The 19,431-nt window shown below is 46.9% G+C and overlaps 1 protein-coding gene across 1 annotated transcript in view; it reads left to right on the top strand.

Moving 5' to 3' along the window:
* The window catches only part of KNTC1 (kinetochore associated 1), a 552,295-nt gene that overhangs the window by 403,261 nt on the left and 129,603 nt on the right, over positions 1 to 19,431 (top strand). The window contains exons 47-49 of the mRNA XM_040347334.1: positions 11,728 to 11,786; positions 14,948 to 15,164; positions 15,590 to 15,663. Of these exons, the coding sequence (XP_040203268.1) occupies positions 11,728 to 11,786; positions 14,948 to 15,164; positions 15,590 to 15,663 (350 nt within the window). The remainder of the gene's footprint in view (positions 1 to 11,727; positions 11,787 to 14,947; positions 15,165 to 15,589; positions 15,664 to 19,431) is intronic.

The following is a 19,431-nucleotide window of genomic DNA, read 5'->3' as shown; positions in this document are numbered from 1 at the left end:
CTGCTGCGCAGAGTAGAAGCCGAGGGGATAGCGACAATCCTGATCGCTCCGGATTGGCCGCGCCGTCCCTGGTACACAGGCCTGGTGCGTCTGGTGGCAGACGTCCCTTGGCGTCTACGCCTGAGAGAAGACCTTCTGTCGCAGCGTCCTATCTTTCACCCTGCTTTACAGTCGCTGGCTTTAACAGGGTGGCTGTGGAGAGCCAGGTGTTGAAGGACCGAGGTCTGTCAGGCTCGTGATCTCTACCATGCTACAAGCATGGAAGTCCACTTCATGAAAGATTTACCATTGTACGTGGAAGGCCTACATCTCTATGTGTGAGGAGATGAAATGGCACCCCCGTACATACGTGATGTCCCGGATTCTGCTGTTCTTACAGCGTAGTGTGGATCAGGCTCTCGCCTTGAGTACGGTTAGGAGTCAGATTTCGGCTCTAGCTCTCTACTTTCAGCGACCCTTGGCGGTGCACTCCTTGGTGCGTACCTTTGTGCAGGGGTCCGGCATGTGGCCCCTCCTGTGCGTCCTCCACTGCCTCCATGGGACTTGAATTTAGTTCTTTCGGTGCTTCAAGAAGCTCCGTTTGAGGACATTCAGAAGATTCCTTTGTTGACTCTGTCCCAGAAGGTGTTTTTTCTGGTAGCAATTACCTCGGTCAGACGAGTATCTGAACTGGCGGCCTTGTCCTGCAAAGCCCCTTACCTGGTCATCCACAAGGATAAGGTGGTGCTGCGGCCGCAGCCATCATTCCTTCCAAAGGTTGTTTCGGCTTTTCACATTAATGAGGACATCATTTTGCCATCCTTATGTCCTCGTCCGAAGAACCCGAAGGAGGCCACTTTGCATTCCTTGGACGTGGTTCGGGCCCTACGGGTGTACTTGTCTGCTACGGATCCGTTTCGGAGGTCGGACTCACTGTTCGTGTCAGTGACTGGTCCTAAAAAAGGTCTGGCGGTCTCGTCGGCCGCCATTTCTAGGTGGATCAGACATGTCGTGCTCCAGACCTATGCCCTAAAGGGGCGGGCGCCTCCCTTTCAGGTTACGGCGCATTCAACCAGGGCGATTGGTGCCTCTTGGGCTTTCCGCCATCAAGCATCTGTCTTGCAGGTATGTAAGGCGGCGACCTGGTCATCAATCCACACCTTCTCAAAATGTTACAAGGTGGATGTGAGTGTATCTTTAGATGCCTCCTTTGGCCGCAAGGTTTTACAGGCGGCAGTTTAAGGTTGAAGTTCCTTTGTTGAGGAACTCTGGTTTGTTTGGGGTGAAACCTGGTTTGCTGTGTTTTTTTTTTCCCACCCCTCGAAAAAAAAATTGACACTGCTTGGAGACGTCCCTAAGGTCAATGCTGCTGTGTCCATCCATGAACGGAAGAGAAAATAGTATTTTTGTACTCACCGTAAAATCCATTTCTCTGAGTTCATGGACGGACACACCACCACCCCTCCTTTGTTTGTACTGCTTGTCTACGAACTGAGGCTGGATGTTCCAGAGAGTAGGATGTACCCGGGGGACACGCCCCCTGGGAGGTGCTGTACTAAGAGAAGTGTTTTTAACACTTAAAGTGCTGTTTTTTCTGCCTAGTCTCTCCTGAAAGGAAATGTATATAACCCTAAGGTCAATGCTGCTGTGTCTGTCCATGAACTCAGAGAAATGGGTTTTACGGTGAATACAAAATTCCTATTTTCTTAATTAGTTTAGGCCAATATGTATTCTGCTACACGTTTTTGGCAAAAAAAATCCCAATAAGTGTATATTGATTGGTTTGCGCAAACGTTCTATCGTCTGCAAACTATGGGGTAGATTTATGGACTTTTTATATTTTTATACTATTAATGGCGGCGATCAGCGATTTATAGGGGGACTGCGACATTGCTGCGAGCATATCTTTTGCACTGAATGTGCTTTTCAGGCAAAATAGCACCTGAAAAGTGCCTCTCAAGTTTCCGCAGGAAAAAAGGTTCTACAAGCAGCATCTTTGGAGCGGTGTATAAACCGCTCCCAAAACGCCCTGCCCATTGAAATTAATGGGCAGTGCCGCAACACGGGCGAGTTACTAAGCTCTTAGTGGAAAGTGTTCTGAGGGCACCACCTCAAGTACTCAAGGCAAAACCTCAAGTACTCGCAAATTAAAACAGCTGGTAGCAGGTGTAGGGTCGATGACCGCAGGGTCGGATGGCCTAAAGCGACAAAAGTCTGAGTTGGGCAGCAGGAACAGATCAAAGTTTCATGTGCAATGGTTTGCAACAGGAACAGCAGTAGGGGGATATGCTTCCTTGCCGATATACGGCAGAAAATAAAATACTCTTGCGATACCCCCAGCAGATGACATCAGCATTCTGTCCCACAGCATTAACCCATTCCATAAAAAAATCCTGCCGGAAACTTGGAATAATGGTGGCCAATAACTGATAAAATGAGGGTGTAACCAGTCTATTTACGAAGTGAGTCTCCTGAGACAGGGTAGTGCTAGCAAACTTGTAGCCTTGTAGCCAACTTAACCAAAATGGAATCTGTAATGTGTCTCACAAGAAACCCTATGCTTTGAAGTTCATGTCCAAGCTACGCCTGCAATGTTCAGTCAAATATGGTCCAGGTGCCATACAGTCCAAAGCCAGACTGAATTCAACTGCGTCGGATAACTGCAAGTTCAAGGGAAAACCCTAACAGAAAGCTAAAGAACAGTCCTGATTGAAGAAATCATGTGATGAAGTTCAAGGTTTAAGACTTTCTGTTTCTAACAATGGATAAGAAGAAAAAGCTGTCCATGTGTCACCTACTACATGCTTGCAGTGCCATAGAAATGTTGTCATCCATGCCTTTCTGTTCGGCATTAGCCAGTCTACACAACTCTTAATATCAATAATTAAAGTAATATCAAGCTAAATTTGATGCAAAAAACTCATTTAAATATATTTTTCATTTGTTACAGTGGAGATAAACCCATTTTGTTTTCCAAATATATTTACAAATCTAGATATTACTGTGCTGCATACAGTATATAGCATGTGGGTGGGAACCAGTAGGTCCTCTCTTCAGGCTGCTTGCAGTTTCCTGCAGGAGTGGGGCAAATACAAGACCAGTCACCCTGCACAAGAAAATAACAGAGGTAAAATACAGTAGTTTCATGCTTGGTTACTGCACCACTGTATAATAAATACACAAAGGGTGTGGAGATTGATGTAGGAATACATTAGGCTCTTGTATCTGGACAATGTTTTGGCCAGAGTTAAGCTTTAAAGCGGGAATATGTATAAACAGTATATTTATAAATATATTTCTCTTTCTTAAATTCTTTACTGTAGGGTTATGTTTCGTCTATCAGGAGAGGACTAGGAAGACATGTTAATGGTTAAAACATGTAATCTTTAGCAATGCTGAACAGCCCCACTGGTCATAACCCCTCTCACTGCAGTGAGCAGCTCAGTTTTTTTTCTGACTAGTAGAGGAGAAGGACCTGGCTCCCATTGTGCCCACAGAATTTTTTATTATTTTTTTTTTGATCCTGAGATCTTTTATCAACTGCCGGCTGAGTGACAGGCTGGATAATATAGATCCTGGTAGTCTCCCCAGTCTGGCCATCGAGAGTGAGCAGGTCTTAGCCACGCGCTGGGCTGGCCACGACATACCCCGTTTTGCTCCAGGGGTGGCCGGTGAGCGAACGTTCTGGGGCTCGCATATGACCGGGCTACTGCTGTCTGAGTCACAGCGAGCCGTGGCCGTCGGCTACTCCGTACTGTTCGGAAGTGGGTCTGTTGGGAACGCGCCAGCAGTCCTTGCAGGGACGGGTAAGTACTTTTCCTTTTGTCTCGGCAGGATGGATCAGCTGGGCTTTCCTAGGGGGGGTCGATTAGGTGGTCTTTTGTCCTCGCTTTCCTCTCCCCCCGTCCCTTCCCTCCTCCCAATGCATTGGCCTGCTGTTACTGACCAGGGGTACCGTTTTTTTCTTTCTCCGGTGGCTGGGGGCTGCAGGGGTGTTTGAGTCTGCTTTCTGTGTGGGGGGTGCTTCCGCTCGGGGGCCACTCGTCCACCTAATTTTCCCTCGGTGCCGTTTTTCTTTTGAAACTGCACCATTTTCTTGTAGCTGCACTGCTATTATTGTAAAAATGACTGGCGCCCATTTTCTTGTAGCCGCGCTGTGGCGCAGATATGCACAGCGGGCGGCCACATCTTTGTGTGGGTTTTGGTTTTGGCCTTTAGTGCTGCAATGACTTCCTGAACGGCGCGAACAGCACAGTTTACCTCAGACACCCAGACACACTCTGTGTTTAGAGAGAGAGCGGGACGTGGCGCTGAGCAGTTCTTGTCAGGGCGGTGAGTCCCCTGGTCAGTGGCAGCAAGGAGGGTGTGGGCACCTTGTTTTAAGTATACTTTGCCCTTGACTGTAGTCCCTGAGACTGTCACAAAGCGGGTCAGCATGGTGTCAGAAGCTGGCGTTTCTTCCTCAGACATTCCGGTGGTAGCAATCGGTGCACCTGCGGTTCCTGTGGACGCTTTGTCGGCGGTCCTGGAAACATTTGTTGCCAGGGTGGGCGCAAGGGGGGTAAAAAACGCCCCCTCACCTTCTTCTGGGAATAGCTCTGACTCGGACCTGGGCCTGGCTGTGCCCCAGGGCCCCGGTTCTGAGTTATCAGAGGATGCGGACCAGGACCATTCGGACAGTGAGGGTGACTCCACGTTCGGGTCAGTGAAGGACAAGGCACTCATTGGAGCACTTATCACCGCAGTGCGGGACACTCCTAAGTTGGAGGATGCGGCTGGGGCATCTGCTGAGGTGTCGGTCCCTTTTGGGTCCCACAAGCCGACCCTCACTGCTAAGGTGTTTCCTTATGTGACTTATTTTGATAAGTTTATAGACAAGGAATGGGAGCGACCGCAGAGGGTCTTTTCAGTCCCTAAGCGCATGGCGGTACGTTACCCTTTTGAGGAGAGCCTGCTGAAAAAATGGGCATCTCCCCCGATTGTGGACCCCCGGTAACCGAGTAACCACGATTCCGGTAGAGGGGACCCCTGCATTTAAGGACCCTGCTGATAGGAGGTCTGAGGCACTGGGATCGGTCCATGTTCACCATGCTGGGATCAGCATTGCGGTCCATTTTGGCCACATCGCTAGTGTCGCAGACATTGAGTGGGCAAAATTATTGCAGTGGTAATTGGAGGAGCATCATGCTCCCCCGGGCTGCAAGGAAATAGCTGACCAGTTAGTGCATGGCCTCAAATATGTCTGCGATGCAGCCCTGGATGCAGCTCCTTTGATTTCCAGAGTCTTGGTATCCGCGGTTGTTTTGCGGCGCCTGATCTGGCTAAAGTGTTGCTCCGTGGACCACACTTCCAAGAAGGCCCTGGTGGATTTGCCCTTCCGGGAAAGGAGGCTATTTGGAGCCTCACTGGATGACATCATTAACCACTTACCCACCGGGCCTGTTTTGGCACTTCTCTCCTTCATGTAAAAATCACAAATTTTTTGCTAGAAAATTTATCAGAACCCCCAAACATTATATTTATATTTTTAGCAGACACCCTAGGGAATAAATAGGCGGTCATTGCAACTTTTTATCTCGCACGGTATTTGCGCAATCATTTTTCAAACGCCTTTTTTTGGTTTCATGAATTAAAAAATAAAACCGTAAAGTTAGCCCAATTTTTTTGTATAATGTGAAAGATGATGTTCCGCCGAGTAAATAGATACCTAATATGTCACACTTTAAAATTGCGCACACCCATGGAATGGCGCCAAACTTCGGTACTTAAAAATCTCCATAGGCGACGCTTTAAATTTTTTTACAGGTTACTATTTTCGAGTTACAGAGGAGGTCTAGTGCTAGAATTGTTGCACACGCTCTAACACACGCGACAATACCTCACATGTGGGGTTTGAACGGTGTTTACATATGTGGGCAGAACTTACATGCGTGTTCGCTTCTGAGTGCGAGCTACCGGGGACAGGGATGTTTTATAAGTAAAAAAATGTTTTATTTTTGTTTTTTTTACACTTTAAAAAAAAAAAATGTGATCACTTTTATTCCTATTACAAGGAATGTAAACATCCCTTGTAATAGGAATCACTGTGACAGGTCCTCTTTATGGAGAGATGTGGGGTCAATAAGACCACACATCTCTCCTCCAGGCTTACAAGCATGAGATCCCATGCCGACAGCCGCGATTGCGGCTTTGTTTACTTCTGGGTACCCAACGGTCATAGAGATGACTGGTGACCACCTGGTCTCCAGGAATTCTCTATCGTCGTGAGCCGGCGACGACCGATTCGTTCTCCGGGCCCCCGATGTCACGGGAGAGCCAGGAGAAGCACCGGATGGCGGCAGGAGGGGGGGACTTCCTTTCCTGCTGCCTATAAGAACGATCAAGTGGCGGAACTGTCGCTTTGATCGTTCTTGTCGTGCAGAGAATCGCCAGGTGAAGACGATGATATCTGAATGATGCCGCACAAAGTCGAGTACGTCATATGACGTCCTCGGTTGTCAAGTGTTTAAGCATGTCACGGGAGGTAAGAGCACACTCCTCCCTCAGTCCAGAAAGGGTAAGGAGCCATGCCGTAAGCCGGGACCCTAATTTTCTGCGCAGAAGCTGTATTTTCGTCAGTCGGGGGCCTGCAGGTAGGCGTTCCCAGGCCGACAAGGGACCAGCTGAGGGACAAAAGCGTCCCTGGGTTCACAGGCCAAACAAGCCTGCAAACAAATCTGCTACTGCATGAAGGTTTGCACCCACCCGACCTCCGGGTGGGGGGACGTCTTTGCGAGTTTGCAGCTCGGTGGACCTCCCTGGTTTCTGGCCAGTGGGTTTTCGAAGTGGTTTCATCAGGATACAAGATAGTTTCTCTCTTGTCCACCAAACAGATTCTTTCCCTCAAACCTTCCTCTTCTTCCGGCTTGTCGGGACGCCCTAAGAGGGGCAGTACGGCACTTGCTGAAGTGCGGGGTGATCATACCTGTGCTGCTGTAGGAAAGGTTTTAGGATTTCTATTTGAATCTTTTTGTGGTCCCGAAGGACAGAGTCCGTCCAATCCTGGACCTCAAGGCTCTGAATGCCTTTGTAGAAGTTCAGGATGGAATCTGTTCGCTCTGTGGGGGATTTTCTGGCGTCCTTGTACATCAAGGACGCATACTTGCATGTCCCCGTTTTCGTCAGGCACCAGAGGTTCCTGCTCTTTGCAGTGGGGGAAGACCATTATCAATTTGTGTCTCTCCCCTTTGGCCTGGTGTCGTCGTCAAGAGTTTTCACCAAGGTGCTTGCCCCGATTCTGGCCTTGCTGAGAAAGAGAGGAATCGCCATCATGGCCTGCCGATCAGTGTTCTGGAACTCCGGCCGATCAGGCAGTGCCTCTCCACATGGTCACAGAGGCTACAGGGGCATCCGATCAGGATCCAGTTGGACAACGCCACGGCGGTGGCGCATGTAAACCATCAAGGAGGAACAAGAAGCTTGGCTGCAGCTTCAGAGGTCGCTCACATCTTGCGGTGGGCAGAGAGGAGCATATACCAGCTCTATTGGCCTTATACATTCCGGGAGTAGACAACTGGAAAGCGGACTACCTCAGTCGCCAGATGCTGGACCAAGGAGAATGGTCACTACACCCGGATGTATTTCACTTCCTTTGCCTGAGATGGGGCGAGCCGGACGTAGATCTCCTGGCTTCTTGACTCAATCGAAAGGTGTTGAGGTTTGTGGCCAGGTCAAGAGATCCTTGGGCAGACACGACAGATGTGTTAGCCCCCTGGGGACAGTATCGGCTGATTTATGCCTTTCCCCTGCTGAAACTGCTTCCTCGTCTGCTTCAGAGCGGAGGCCGAAGGGATCCCGATGATCCTATTTGCCCCAAATTGGCCTTGGCGTCCCTGGTAAGACTAGTGGCGGATGCTCCTTGGCGACTGCCGTTGCGAGAACACCTTCTGTCACAAGGTCCCATTCTTTATCCTGCTTTACAGTCGCTGGCTTTAACGGCGTGGCTGTTGAAAGCCAGGTGCTAAAGGACCGAGGCCTATCGGATTCGGTAATTTTCCGCCATGCTGAGGGCACGGAAATCATCTTCTCTGAAGATTTACCATCGCACGTGGAAGGCTTACATCTGTATGTGCGAAGAGATGAGGTGGCATCCACGTACATATTCAGTTTCTAGGAACAAGCTGTTTTTGCAGTGTGGTGTGGATCAGAAACTTGCCTTAGGCACTATTAAGGGGTACATTTCAGCCTTGACTGTTTTCTTTCAAGGACCCTTGGTGACTCACTCACTAGTGAGCACTTTTGTTCAAGGGGCTTAACATGTGGCTCCTCCGGTTAGACCACCACTACCTCCGTGGGATTTGAATCTGGTGCTCTCGGCACTTCAGGAACCCCCCTTTGAGAACATCAGAGAGATTCCTCTCCTGACACTCTCCCAGAAAGTTGCCTTTCTAGTGGCCATTACATCTGTCAAACAGGTTTGCGAGTTGGCGCCCTTGTCTTGCAAGTCCCCCTACTTGTCCCCTTACTTGGTCCTTCATAGGGATAAAGCGTTGCTACGCGTGCAGCCTTCGTTTCTTCCGAAGGTGGTTTTGGCTTTTCATCTAAATGAGGACATTCTACTTACATCTTTGTGTCCTCGGCCGTCGCATCCCAAGGAGCCTGCGTTACATTCACTAGACGTGGTACATGCTTTGCAGGTGTATCTGTCTGCGACGGCTTCGTTTTGGAGGTCAGACTCACTGTTTGTGTCGGTGTCTGGTCCAAAGAAAGGCCTGGCGGTCTCGTTTACGCCCTGAAAGGCACCTCCCTTTCCTGTCACAGCGCATTCGACCAGGGCAATTGGTGCTTCCTGGGCTTTCCGACATCAAGCGTCTGTCTCAATGGTGTTCAAGGCGGTGACCTGGTCGTCCGTTCACACCTTTACTAAGTTTTACAAGGTTGATATAAGTGCATCTTCGGATGCTTGCTTCAGCCGCAAAGTTTTGCAGGCGGCTGTTTAAAGGTTGCAACTCCGTTGAACACTGGTGTGTTGGGGGTGAAGTTTGTCTTTTGATTTCTGTTCCCACCCCTCGTTTTTTTGACACTGCATGGGGACGTCCCTAAAGTCAAGAATATAGGAAAGCTGTTTCCGTCCATGGACAAAAGAGAAAATAGGATTTTTTGTACTTACCGTAAAATCTTTTTCTCTGAAGTCCATGGACGGACACGGCACCAACCCCTCCTTTTTAGGTTTGTACTGCTTTTTGACTAAATGAGCTGCTCACTGCAGTTAGAGGGGTTATGACCAGAGGAACCACCCCCCTGGGCGGGGCTGTTCAGCTTTGCTAAAGATTTCATGTTTTAACCATTTAAAGTCCTCTCCTGATAGGCGAAACATAACCCTACAGTCAAGAATATAAGGAAGCTGTGTCCGTCCATGGACTTTAGAGAAAAGGTTTTTACGGTGAGAACAAAAAATCCTTTTTCTTCATTTCTCATCTGGCCTAGGCCAGAATTACATTATCCTTGGTCCTGCAGCCACCTGGGTTACTGGTGGCAAATCTCCTAGGGGGTTGCAGCACCAGGAACTCAGAGCAGCTGGGTGGCAGGAGGGCAGGCCCAGCACAGACCTGGCTGCCTAAACATGGAAGAGGCAGCCAGCTGAAGAGGACCAAAATGGCGGGCTATGTTACCCAAACGGTAGCCAATACTGGATTGGCACTTCCTCCTGTCTCGATGCCACATCCCATTACTGTAGCAGGAAATGAATAATTAAGGCTAAAAGATGGTGTACAATACTGTAAATGCTTTATGGCTCAAACAAATGCTAGTATTTACCAGCAAACAAAAGATCTGCTGATTTCATGGGGGATAATGCAGACCATGGGACTTATGCCATGGGCAGTTGTTAAAATGGTAATAAACCATGGCAGTTTAAAGAAAAAAAAACACCTGTAAGGCCGCGTACACACGATCAGTCAAAACTGATGAAAACGGACTTTTCATCGGTCCAAACCGATCGTGTGTGGGCCCCATCGGTCAGTTAACCTTCGGTCAAAAAAATGAGAACTTGCTTTAAAATGTAACCGATGGACTGATAACCAATAGGTCAAAACCGATCGTTAGTATGCAAAAGCATCTGTTAAAAACCCGCGCATGCTCAGAATCAAGTCGACGCATGCTTGGAAGCATTGAACTTCGTTTTTTTCAGCACGTCGTTGTGTTTTACGTCACAATCGTTTTTTTAACTGATGGTGTGTAGGCACATCAGACCATGAGTCAGCTTCATCGGTTAACCGATGAGAACGGTCCTTCGAACCGTTCTCATCGGATAGACCGATCGTGTGTACGCGGCCTAAGGTAATTTCTTACCTTGAGTTAAGCCCTTCAGTGGCTGATATCTTGTCCCGGTCTTTCTGCACGCGGGAGCCCTCTGTTCCGGCACAAAGCTCTGAAGGTCCAGCGCAGTATGCCAAATCTTCAAAGCGCATGCGCTGGTGATGTCCCCATCTGCATCCAGGGCACTGTTTAGGAGACATATATTTTACCTGCAGGTAAGCCTTATAGGCTTAACTGTAGGTAAAAATGACAAAGTGGACTTTACTACCGCTTTAAAATCCCTATATATTTTTGCAGGTTAATTATGATCCCTTCATAAGCAAAAGAAAGTCCACATTAAAGCGGGAGTTCACCCAATTCTTTTTTTTTTTTTCTCTTCTCCCCTTAGATTCCTGCTCGTTTTGTCTAGGGGAATCGGCTATTTGTTTTAAAATATGAGCAGTACTTACCCGTTTTCGAGATGCATCGTCTCCGTCGCTTCCGGGTATGGGTCTTCGGGAGCGGGCGTTCCTTCTTGATTTACAGTCTTCCGAGAGGCTTCCGACGGTCGCATCCATCGCGTCACTCGTAGCCGAAAGAAGCCGAACGTCGGTGCGGCTCTATACTGCGCCTGCGCACCGACGTTCGGCTTCTTTCGGAAAATCGTGACGCGATGGATGCGACCGTCGGAAGACTGTCAATCAAGAAGGAACGCCCAGTCCCGCAGCCCATACCCGGAAGCGGCGGAGAAGATGCATCTCGAAAACGGGTAAGTACGGATCATATTTTAAAACAAATTGCCGATTCCCCTAGACAAAACGAGCAGGAATCTAAGGGGAAAAGGTGTTGGCTATGGGGGAACCTCCGCTTTAAGAGCTTTACTCATTTATGCTTTCTACGTGTGTCCAAAACATTTATTATTTATAGACAACATTTATTATTGAAGGGTACGGTGTGCTAGAATGAGGGATTTTGTATATTTATGTATTACAAATTCACATTTTTGTAAATAATGGAATTACATTAACTTATGGCCTGTACACACAATCTAAAAATCGGATGACAGACTGCATTTATTTATTTTTTTGCATGCTAGTCGCACTTTGAAAATGGCAAGGTTACTAAAGTTATGAAAATTTGCATACAACAGAATAAAAAATTGGAAGTGATGGCACATGTTGTGTATTTGTATTGTATTTTCAAACGACACATGTACCGATTAAACGAAAATCGTACATTCTGGTATCATTCGAGAAAGTTTTTCATGTTTGTCCGATCAGATGATATTGGACGAACTGTCGTGATTGGCTTTTGAAAGCTCTGTACCAACGATCTGATTATCGTATGATCTCTTTGAAAACGGTATCTTTCGTACGATTTTCGGATCATTTATATGGGCCATTAGGAATGCAGTAAAAACATTTTGACATTTATTTTTATTTTTTTGTCTGTCATGATCCACTATTGTTCTAGCTGCTGAACTAAGTGAAGAGTCCTTCCCGTCATTGCTTCTCATCTCCAAACACATGAAGGTGAGAGTTCACAAAGTTTTAAACTAGCATGTATGTTTGGTGGGGGGGGGTAATAATAGTAGGGTCAGTTTTTCAGTCAACATTTGCAAGATGAGAGCTAAATGAAGTTTAGAAGAGGCTGGCTGTTTTCTTCTTCTTCTTCTTCTTCTTCTTCTTCTTCTTCTTCTTCTTCTTCTTCTTCTTCTTCTTTCTTCTTTCTTCTTTCTTCTTTTTTCTTTTTCTTTTTCCTTCTCTTTTTCTTTTTCCTTTTCTTTTTTCTTTTTCTTTTTCCTTTTCTTTTTTCTTTTTCTTTTTCCTTCTCTTTTTTCTTTTTCTTTTTCCTTCTCTTTTTTCTTTTTCTTTTTCCTTCTCTTTTTCTTTTTCTTTTTCCTTCTCTTTTTCTTTTTCTTTTTCCTTCTCTTTTTCTTTTTCCTTCTCTTTTTCTTTTTCTTTTTCCTTCTCTTTTTCTTTTTCCTGATTTCATCTTAGATGAGCTGTACTTTGAATATTCAAAACTGTAATCATACCACCATTGTAAAATACTGAGAAATAAATATTGCCACCTATAAACCAAAAATCATTATGCCTTTGAATATGTGTTTGGCAAGTCATATAGATTAGTGAAAAAGAAACGGTACAGCGCAAAAAATAAAAAATGAAAAAAATAATAATAAAATAAAAAATGTGAATTGAAAACCTGCACGGGAAGCGCAGGTTTATATAGGGGGTAATAAGATAATTGATTGAACACTGAAAACCAATCAACTAAATGTGATCAAGGATAAAAGAATAATATATAAAAATTAAACCAATAAATTTTGACATATCGTTGAAAAATTCTTATAAAAGTGCCAAGGTGAATTTCACAAACCAATGTGCAAAAAAATAAGAATCAAAAAAAGTCTTTTGTGATACTAAAAGAAAAAAAGGTCCATAGGTGATAATCAAATGAAGCGTTGTTTCTATAATATTCTAGACGTGACACCAGACATATCCTGAACAGACTCTCCACCAGAAAAAGGACACCCAGGTGTTGAGGTAATGTAGTCTGCTTACCACACTGTATGACCGCTACAGCGATCGGAATAATTTTTATTATAGCTGCCAATCCCCGAAGACGTCAATCTGTGACGAAACGCGTAGGCGTGGCTAGCGTTCTGACATCATCACGTCCAACTACACGAGCAGAGACAGCGGGAGAACGTGTGGAGGAGACGCCGAGATTCGATGTTGCAGCCAGTCGCTCTGGTTCCTATGTGCATGATATTTTAAACCCAAAATGTGAGTGTACTCAGTTTTACAGCTATAATAAATATTGCCAGTTGAAACTACCGTATTTATCGCGGTATAACGCGCTCTGGCGTATACCGCGCACCCCCAAAGTGGCCCCCAATCCTGTGGGAAAAAAAGATTTTTTGTTTTTTTGTACTTACAGTTTTGGTGTCTTGCGCGGCGTCCATCTGCGGCCTCGTCGGGTCCGGCGTCCTTCTGCGGCCTCGTCGGGTCCGGCGTCCTTCTGCGGCCTCGTCGGGTGTCCTCTTCGGCGGGTCGGGCGTCCATCTTCGGCGGGTCGGGCGTCCATCTTCGGCGGGTCGGGCGTCCATCTTCGGCGGGTCCGGTGTCCATCTTCGGCGGGTCCGGTGTCCATCTTCGGCGGGTCCGGCGTCCTTCTGCGGCGTCCTCCCGCTCGTTTCCCGCCACGACTTTGAATACTGCGCCCGCATATAGCGAGCGCAGTACACTCGTGAGTCTTCGGGCAGGCTCGGGCGCCTCTCGCACTGACGTCCTGTACGCTCAGGACGTCAGGACGTCAGTACGAGAGGCGCCGAGACTGCCCGAAGATTCACGAGTGTACTGCGCTCGCTATATGCGGGCGCAGTATTCAAACTCGTGGCGGGAAAGCGGGTATCGGCGTATATCGCGCACCCACGATTTTGCCCTGATTTTCAGGGCAAAATAGTGCGCGGTATACGCCGATAAATACGGTATATCACGCTATGGGGGATGTTTTTTGTATCTTTTCCCTCTGAGCTGGATTCTTGAGGCAACAGCACAGGACCCATTCAGGATTCCTTACCATCTAGTCTCAGTGGGAGACCCTTTACCTGAGCTTATTCCGATCGCTGTAGCGGTCATACAGTGTGGTAAGCAGACTACATTACCTCAACACCTGGGTGTCCTTTTTCTGGTGGAGAGTCTGTTCAGGATATGTCTGGTGTCACGTCTAGAATATTATAGAAACAGCGCTTCATTTGATTATCACCTATGGACCTTTTTTTCTTTTAGTATCACAAAAGACTTTTTTTGATTCTTATTTTTTTGCACATTGGTTTGTGAAATTCACCTTGGCACTTTTATAAGAATTTTTCAATGATATGTCAAAATGTATTGGTTTAATTTTTATATATTATTCTTTTATCCTTGATCACATTTAGTTGATTGGTTTTCAGTGTTCAATCAATTATCTTATTACCCCCTATATAAACCTGCGCTTCCCGTGCAGGTTTTCAATTCACATTTTTTATTTTATTTTATTATTATTTTTTTCATTTTTTATTTTTTGCGCTGTACCTTTTCTTTTTCACTTATCTTTAAAATTTTGTATCTACAATTTTTTGGTACTTGGCAGCACTGATTTATATTATTTTATTATTTGGTTTATTCTGCGCAGTGTTTTTTTCTCTACTAGAAAAAGTTTTTTCCATAAGTCATATAGATTGTATCCATATCTACTTTACATAGAATAATTTTAAAGTCTATGCAAACTGGTCTCAACTTAACCAGCATTGTCTGGTTAATGTATAGGCTAACATCTTATAAGGTCCTGCTTTAAAACTTAATGTAAACATAGCATTGAGTTGGTTTCTGGAATGTAAACTTTGCAAACCGATAAACTTGCTTAAAGTGTGAGTTCCAGCCAAAAGTGGAAGCTTTGGTTTAAAAGGCTTCACTGCCGGTTTCCCTTGCAACGAATGGCAGCGACGGCACCTGAGAGCCGATGAAAACATCGGCTGGGATGCCGTTATTGCTGAATTCCAGGACAGCCTAGTTTCCTAATATTAAAAGCTACAGTATGTGTAGCTGCTGACTTAAAAATGTTTGCTGAGGGGGTGGAACTCTGTTTTAAGATAAACTGTCATTCTTGGCTAATGTTCTTTATTTGTGACTTTTTAAAATTTTAGGTTTCACTGGACACTTTGTATATGACCGCTGTCAAGCATGTGTTTGAGAAAAGTTTACGACCCAAAGCACTCAAACTTAAAAATAATGAATGCGCTTCCCTTATTAACAAAGAAACTGCAAAGACTGTGCTTACTATTCAGTCATACCTTCAGTCTATTAGTAACCCAGAGTGGGCTGCAGCTATAGCTCACAGAATTGCACAAGAGCTTCCAACAGGTATGTAGCTTATATCAGTCTATGTATATGTACAAGTAAAGCCTAGTACACACTACTAGTTTTTGTTTTTTTTGTTTTTTTCGTTCATTCAACCCAGCGGGTTGATGGAAAGAAAACGTACAGATCAAATTGGAGCCGCTGTATTAACAATCCAATGTTAGTACAGCAATCTCCCCTGCTGAGCTGTTGTGTTCTGCCACCCCCACACCCCCCCCCCCCCCCCAGAACACTCTGGTCGGCACGTTCAGCCACTGGCTAATAGGAAGCGGGTCGGCTGCTAGTTTTCCAGCGTGCTCGTCTTCACAGAAGTGGGCCAAATGTCGAATGGTTTTTATTGAACTGGTTGATTTCGCTCGACATTTGGCCCATTTGTACTAGACTTAAGGCGGTAGTTTTCATGTTCTTAATTTGTGATTTTGTTTTAGGGCCTGATAAAATTCACGCATTAAAATTTTGCTTACATTTGGCTGAAAACTGGAAAAGAAACACATCTCCTAAGGTAATGCAATATTGTAATTGAATAATATAACTATAAAGTAATTGTTTTCATTGCATTTTACCTATCTGTGTTTTATGTGTGTGATTTACTTTAAAAAAAAATGGTCACATGGACTAATGAAAATAAGCAGCATTTTTTTCTGGCAAATAGCATAAATTCATCCACATACACACATTTATGTGCATTCAGACACATTTACACATGTTTTTCTGCTTAAAAGCTTGGTGAGGGGGTTCTATCTGTAAACTCTCCTTTTTCAAATACTTCTGTAAACACCTTTGTGTGCATGGGCATTTAGGCTAAGACCCGGTTCACACTGAGGCGACATGTCAGGCGGCTCAGCGGCCTGACGAGTCGCGTCCCATTGAATGCAATGGAACCGTTCTAATAGGAGCGACGCAAGTCGCTCCGACTTAGAAAAAGGTTCCTGTACGACTTCGGCGGCGGCTCGGGGCGACCTGCATTGACTTCTATACAGAAGTCGTTTTGCAAATCGCCTCTGAAGTTGTCCTCGGGACGACTTGCAGAGTCGCCCCCAAAGTCGTGCCGCTGCAGTGTGAACCGACTCTAACATAGAGTTGCTTTTACAGACAGAATTAGAAAATTACAAGGCCCAGGATCTATGTTTACTAATGTGTCGTTTGATTGTCCTATACAGTGCAAACATTATGTGGACCACGTTTTAAATTTTAATAATATATATTACTAACTACATCATCCTGGTGTTAAATGAACACACATTAAACTTTACTCATATTTTGGCTAATCTGCATAAGGACTTTAAAAGAGAAAAGCATGTGCCATGTGTGGACTAAATAATACTTCATATACCCACAACCTGGAAATTTTTAAGGTTTTGTGCTTATTGGAATAAAGACTATTGGTATTTAGTGTAGTTCATATTTCTCTTCCGTACATGGACGGACACAGCAGCAATTGACCTTAGGGTTTATCATCCTTCCTTTCAGGAGAGACTAGGCAGAAAAAACAGCACTTCAAGTGTTAAAACACTTCTCAGTATAGCTCCTCCCAGGGGGTGGGGCCCCTGGGTATATCCCTCACTCTGCCTCAGCAGCCCCAGTTTTTTTCTGCCTAGCGTCAGGAGTAGACATGGCCTTGCTGGAGTCCATGTACTCTGCAATTTCTTGCGATTTTTTTTTTTTTTTTTCCGCTTTTATTTTGCTTTGTTCATGCATTTTTTGATCCTGAGATCTACTATCAACTGCTGACTGGGTGACAGGCTGGATCTTGATCCTTGTAGTCCCCCTATGCTCGGCCATCGAGCGTGTGCCGGCCCTCAGCACGAGGTCGTCCACGACATGCCCCGTTGCTCCAGGGGTGGCCGGGGAACTACATGTTTCAGGGCACACATATGACCGGTCTCTATGGCTTTGTCACAGTGTGTCTGGCCGACAGCCATGCTGTTTAGAGGACGTTGGTTCTGTCCAGAATGCCTCCAGCCGGTGGTCGCAGGACGGGTAAGTAGTGGCCCCTTGCCCTGGCAAGGTGGTATGGCTTGTGCTTTGCTGGGGAGGTCAAATGAGGGTCCGCCCTGCTTTCCTCTCTCCCTTTCTCTCCCTCCTTCCCCATGCTGGGTGGCGGGTGTAAGGGGGGGGGGTCCGCCTGGGGCTCTGTCACTATGGGGGCTGTGCTGCTGTGTGGTGCTATTAATTTTTTGTAGTGCCTTTCCTTTTTCACCATTCAAGGCTTACTTTTTTAAGATTCATTGGTGTGCGGCTGTCCATACCCTGCCTTCAATTTTTGCCTCATGCATTGCAGGCTCTCACCTGTTTCTGAGAGGACATTGATTGCTCAGGTGTGCTCACCTGGAGCAGCAGATTCTCCCTTCTTATTAATTTGTACTGGAGTTGCTGTGTGTGCGGGGCTGTGTTTTCTGCTGTGTCACTGTTGCTTTAAACACGTGTATGGCCGCCATTTTGCAGCCCGCGAATTGCTTCCTGAGGGACCGCGCAGAGCGGACAGCGCTTCAGCAGCACTACAGCCTGGCCGGGTGGTGAGTTACCTGGGGGTCCCCTGCTCTCTGTTTTGTGGCCGGGAGGGTGACCTGTGGGTCTCTGCCCCCTTAGTCACCCTGCGGTCTCTGTAGAGCCCATACGGCAGTCCCTTAGGCGTTTATCGCCAGGATTGAAGAGACAAGTGGCCAGAAGGGGGGTAAAAACCCCCTCCCTGCGCCTGCTTCTGGGGACGGCTCTGACACGGAACCAGACCCTGCTGCTGGCTGTGGTTCTGTCATGTCAGATGTTGCAGGCTTAGCCCACACGGTCAGTGAGAATGACTCTGCTTCAGCGCTTGATAAGGCGTTTTGTTGGAGCTCTTATCACTGCGGTGCAGGATACTCAAAAACTTGAGGACGGCTGAGACATCAGAGATGCCGGTTCCTTTTGGGTTCCGCACGCTGCCCCGCACCGCAAAAGTGTTTCCTTGTGTTCCATACCTGGACAAAATATTATACAAGGAATGGGATCGGCCGCAGAAAGTTTTTGATGTACCAAAATACTTTGCGGTCCGTTATCCTCTTGAGGAAGACTTTAAAAAAAAATAAGTCCTCCGTCAGCGGACCCCCCTGTGTCCAGACTGAACAAGTCTACCACGTTGCCTGTGGAAGGGGCTCCCGCCTTTATGGACCCCGCAGATAGGAGAGCTGAGGCTGTGGCCCGCTCCATGTTCACAGTAGTGGGGTCGGCAGTGAGACCGGTTTTGGCCGGAGCTCTAGTGTCAAACAATTACCGAGCAGGCAAAGTCCCTGCTGCAGGAGCTGGAGGCGCATAATGCTCCTAAACTCTGTGTGGGCCTGGCTGACCAGTTAGTGCTGGGCCTGCAGTTTGTCTGTGAATTGGCCCTGGATACGCTCCTCTTGCTCTCCAGGGCCTCCGCGGTGGTACTATGCCACCTTGGGTGGCTAAAGTGTTGGTCTGCGGACCAAACCTCTAAAAGGTCCTTAGGGGACTTACCCTTGAAGGGTGCACGACTTTTTGGGGCGTCCCTGGATGACATCTTTATAGATGCTACAGGGGGTAAGAGCACTCTGCACCCACAATCTGGGAAGGGTAAGGAGCCTCGTCATAAGCAGGGTCCCTCCTTTACCTCCCCCAAGCGTTTTTTTTTCTGCCCCCCCAGGTGCGTCAGGAAAACGTTTTCCAGGGTGCTAAGGCGCCCGCTGTAGATCAAAAGCGCACCTGGTACCGCAAGCCCAACAAGCCTGCTTCTGCATGTAGGTCTGCCCCCGCCAGACACTCGTGGGGGGCCGACTTTGCGGATGCGCGGCTCGGTGGAGATCCCTCTTTCCGACCGCTGGGTTTGCGAGGTAATTTCCTTGGGGTACAAGATAGAGTTTCTCTCTTGTCCACCAAACAGATTTTCCTACCAGCTTCCTCCGGTACGCCGGGTGGCCTTGTCAGGGGCTGGTCAGGGGAGTGATTATACCGGTTCCTTCAAGGGAATGGTTTCAGGGGTTTTTACTCCAATCTGTCTGTAGTCCCCAAAAAAGGAAGGGGTCCGTCCAATCCTGGACCTTAAGGCCCTTAACTCCTTTGTCAAAGTGCAAAGGTTCAGGGTGAAATTGTTCGCTCTGTAGTGGCGGCTCTCCATCAGGGGGACTTTGGGGCGTCCTTGGGTACTCAGGACGTGTACCTGCATATTCCCATACGCGCAAAACACCAGAGTTTTCTGCGTTTTGCGGTCGAAGAGGACCATTTTCAGTTTGTGGCCTTCGGCCTGGCTTCAGCACCACAAGTTTTCACAATGGTG

Source organism: Rana temporaria, chromosome 1 (assembly GCF_905171775.1).
Source record: "Rana temporaria chromosome 1, aRanTem1.1, whole genome shotgun sequence".
NCBI classification, from domain to species: domain Eukaryota; kingdom Metazoa; phylum Chordata; class Amphibia; order Anura; family Ranidae; genus Rana; species Rana temporaria.
The sequence above is the reverse complement of the archived record's forward strand: the minus strand, read 5'-3'. Positions and strand labels throughout refer to the sequence as shown.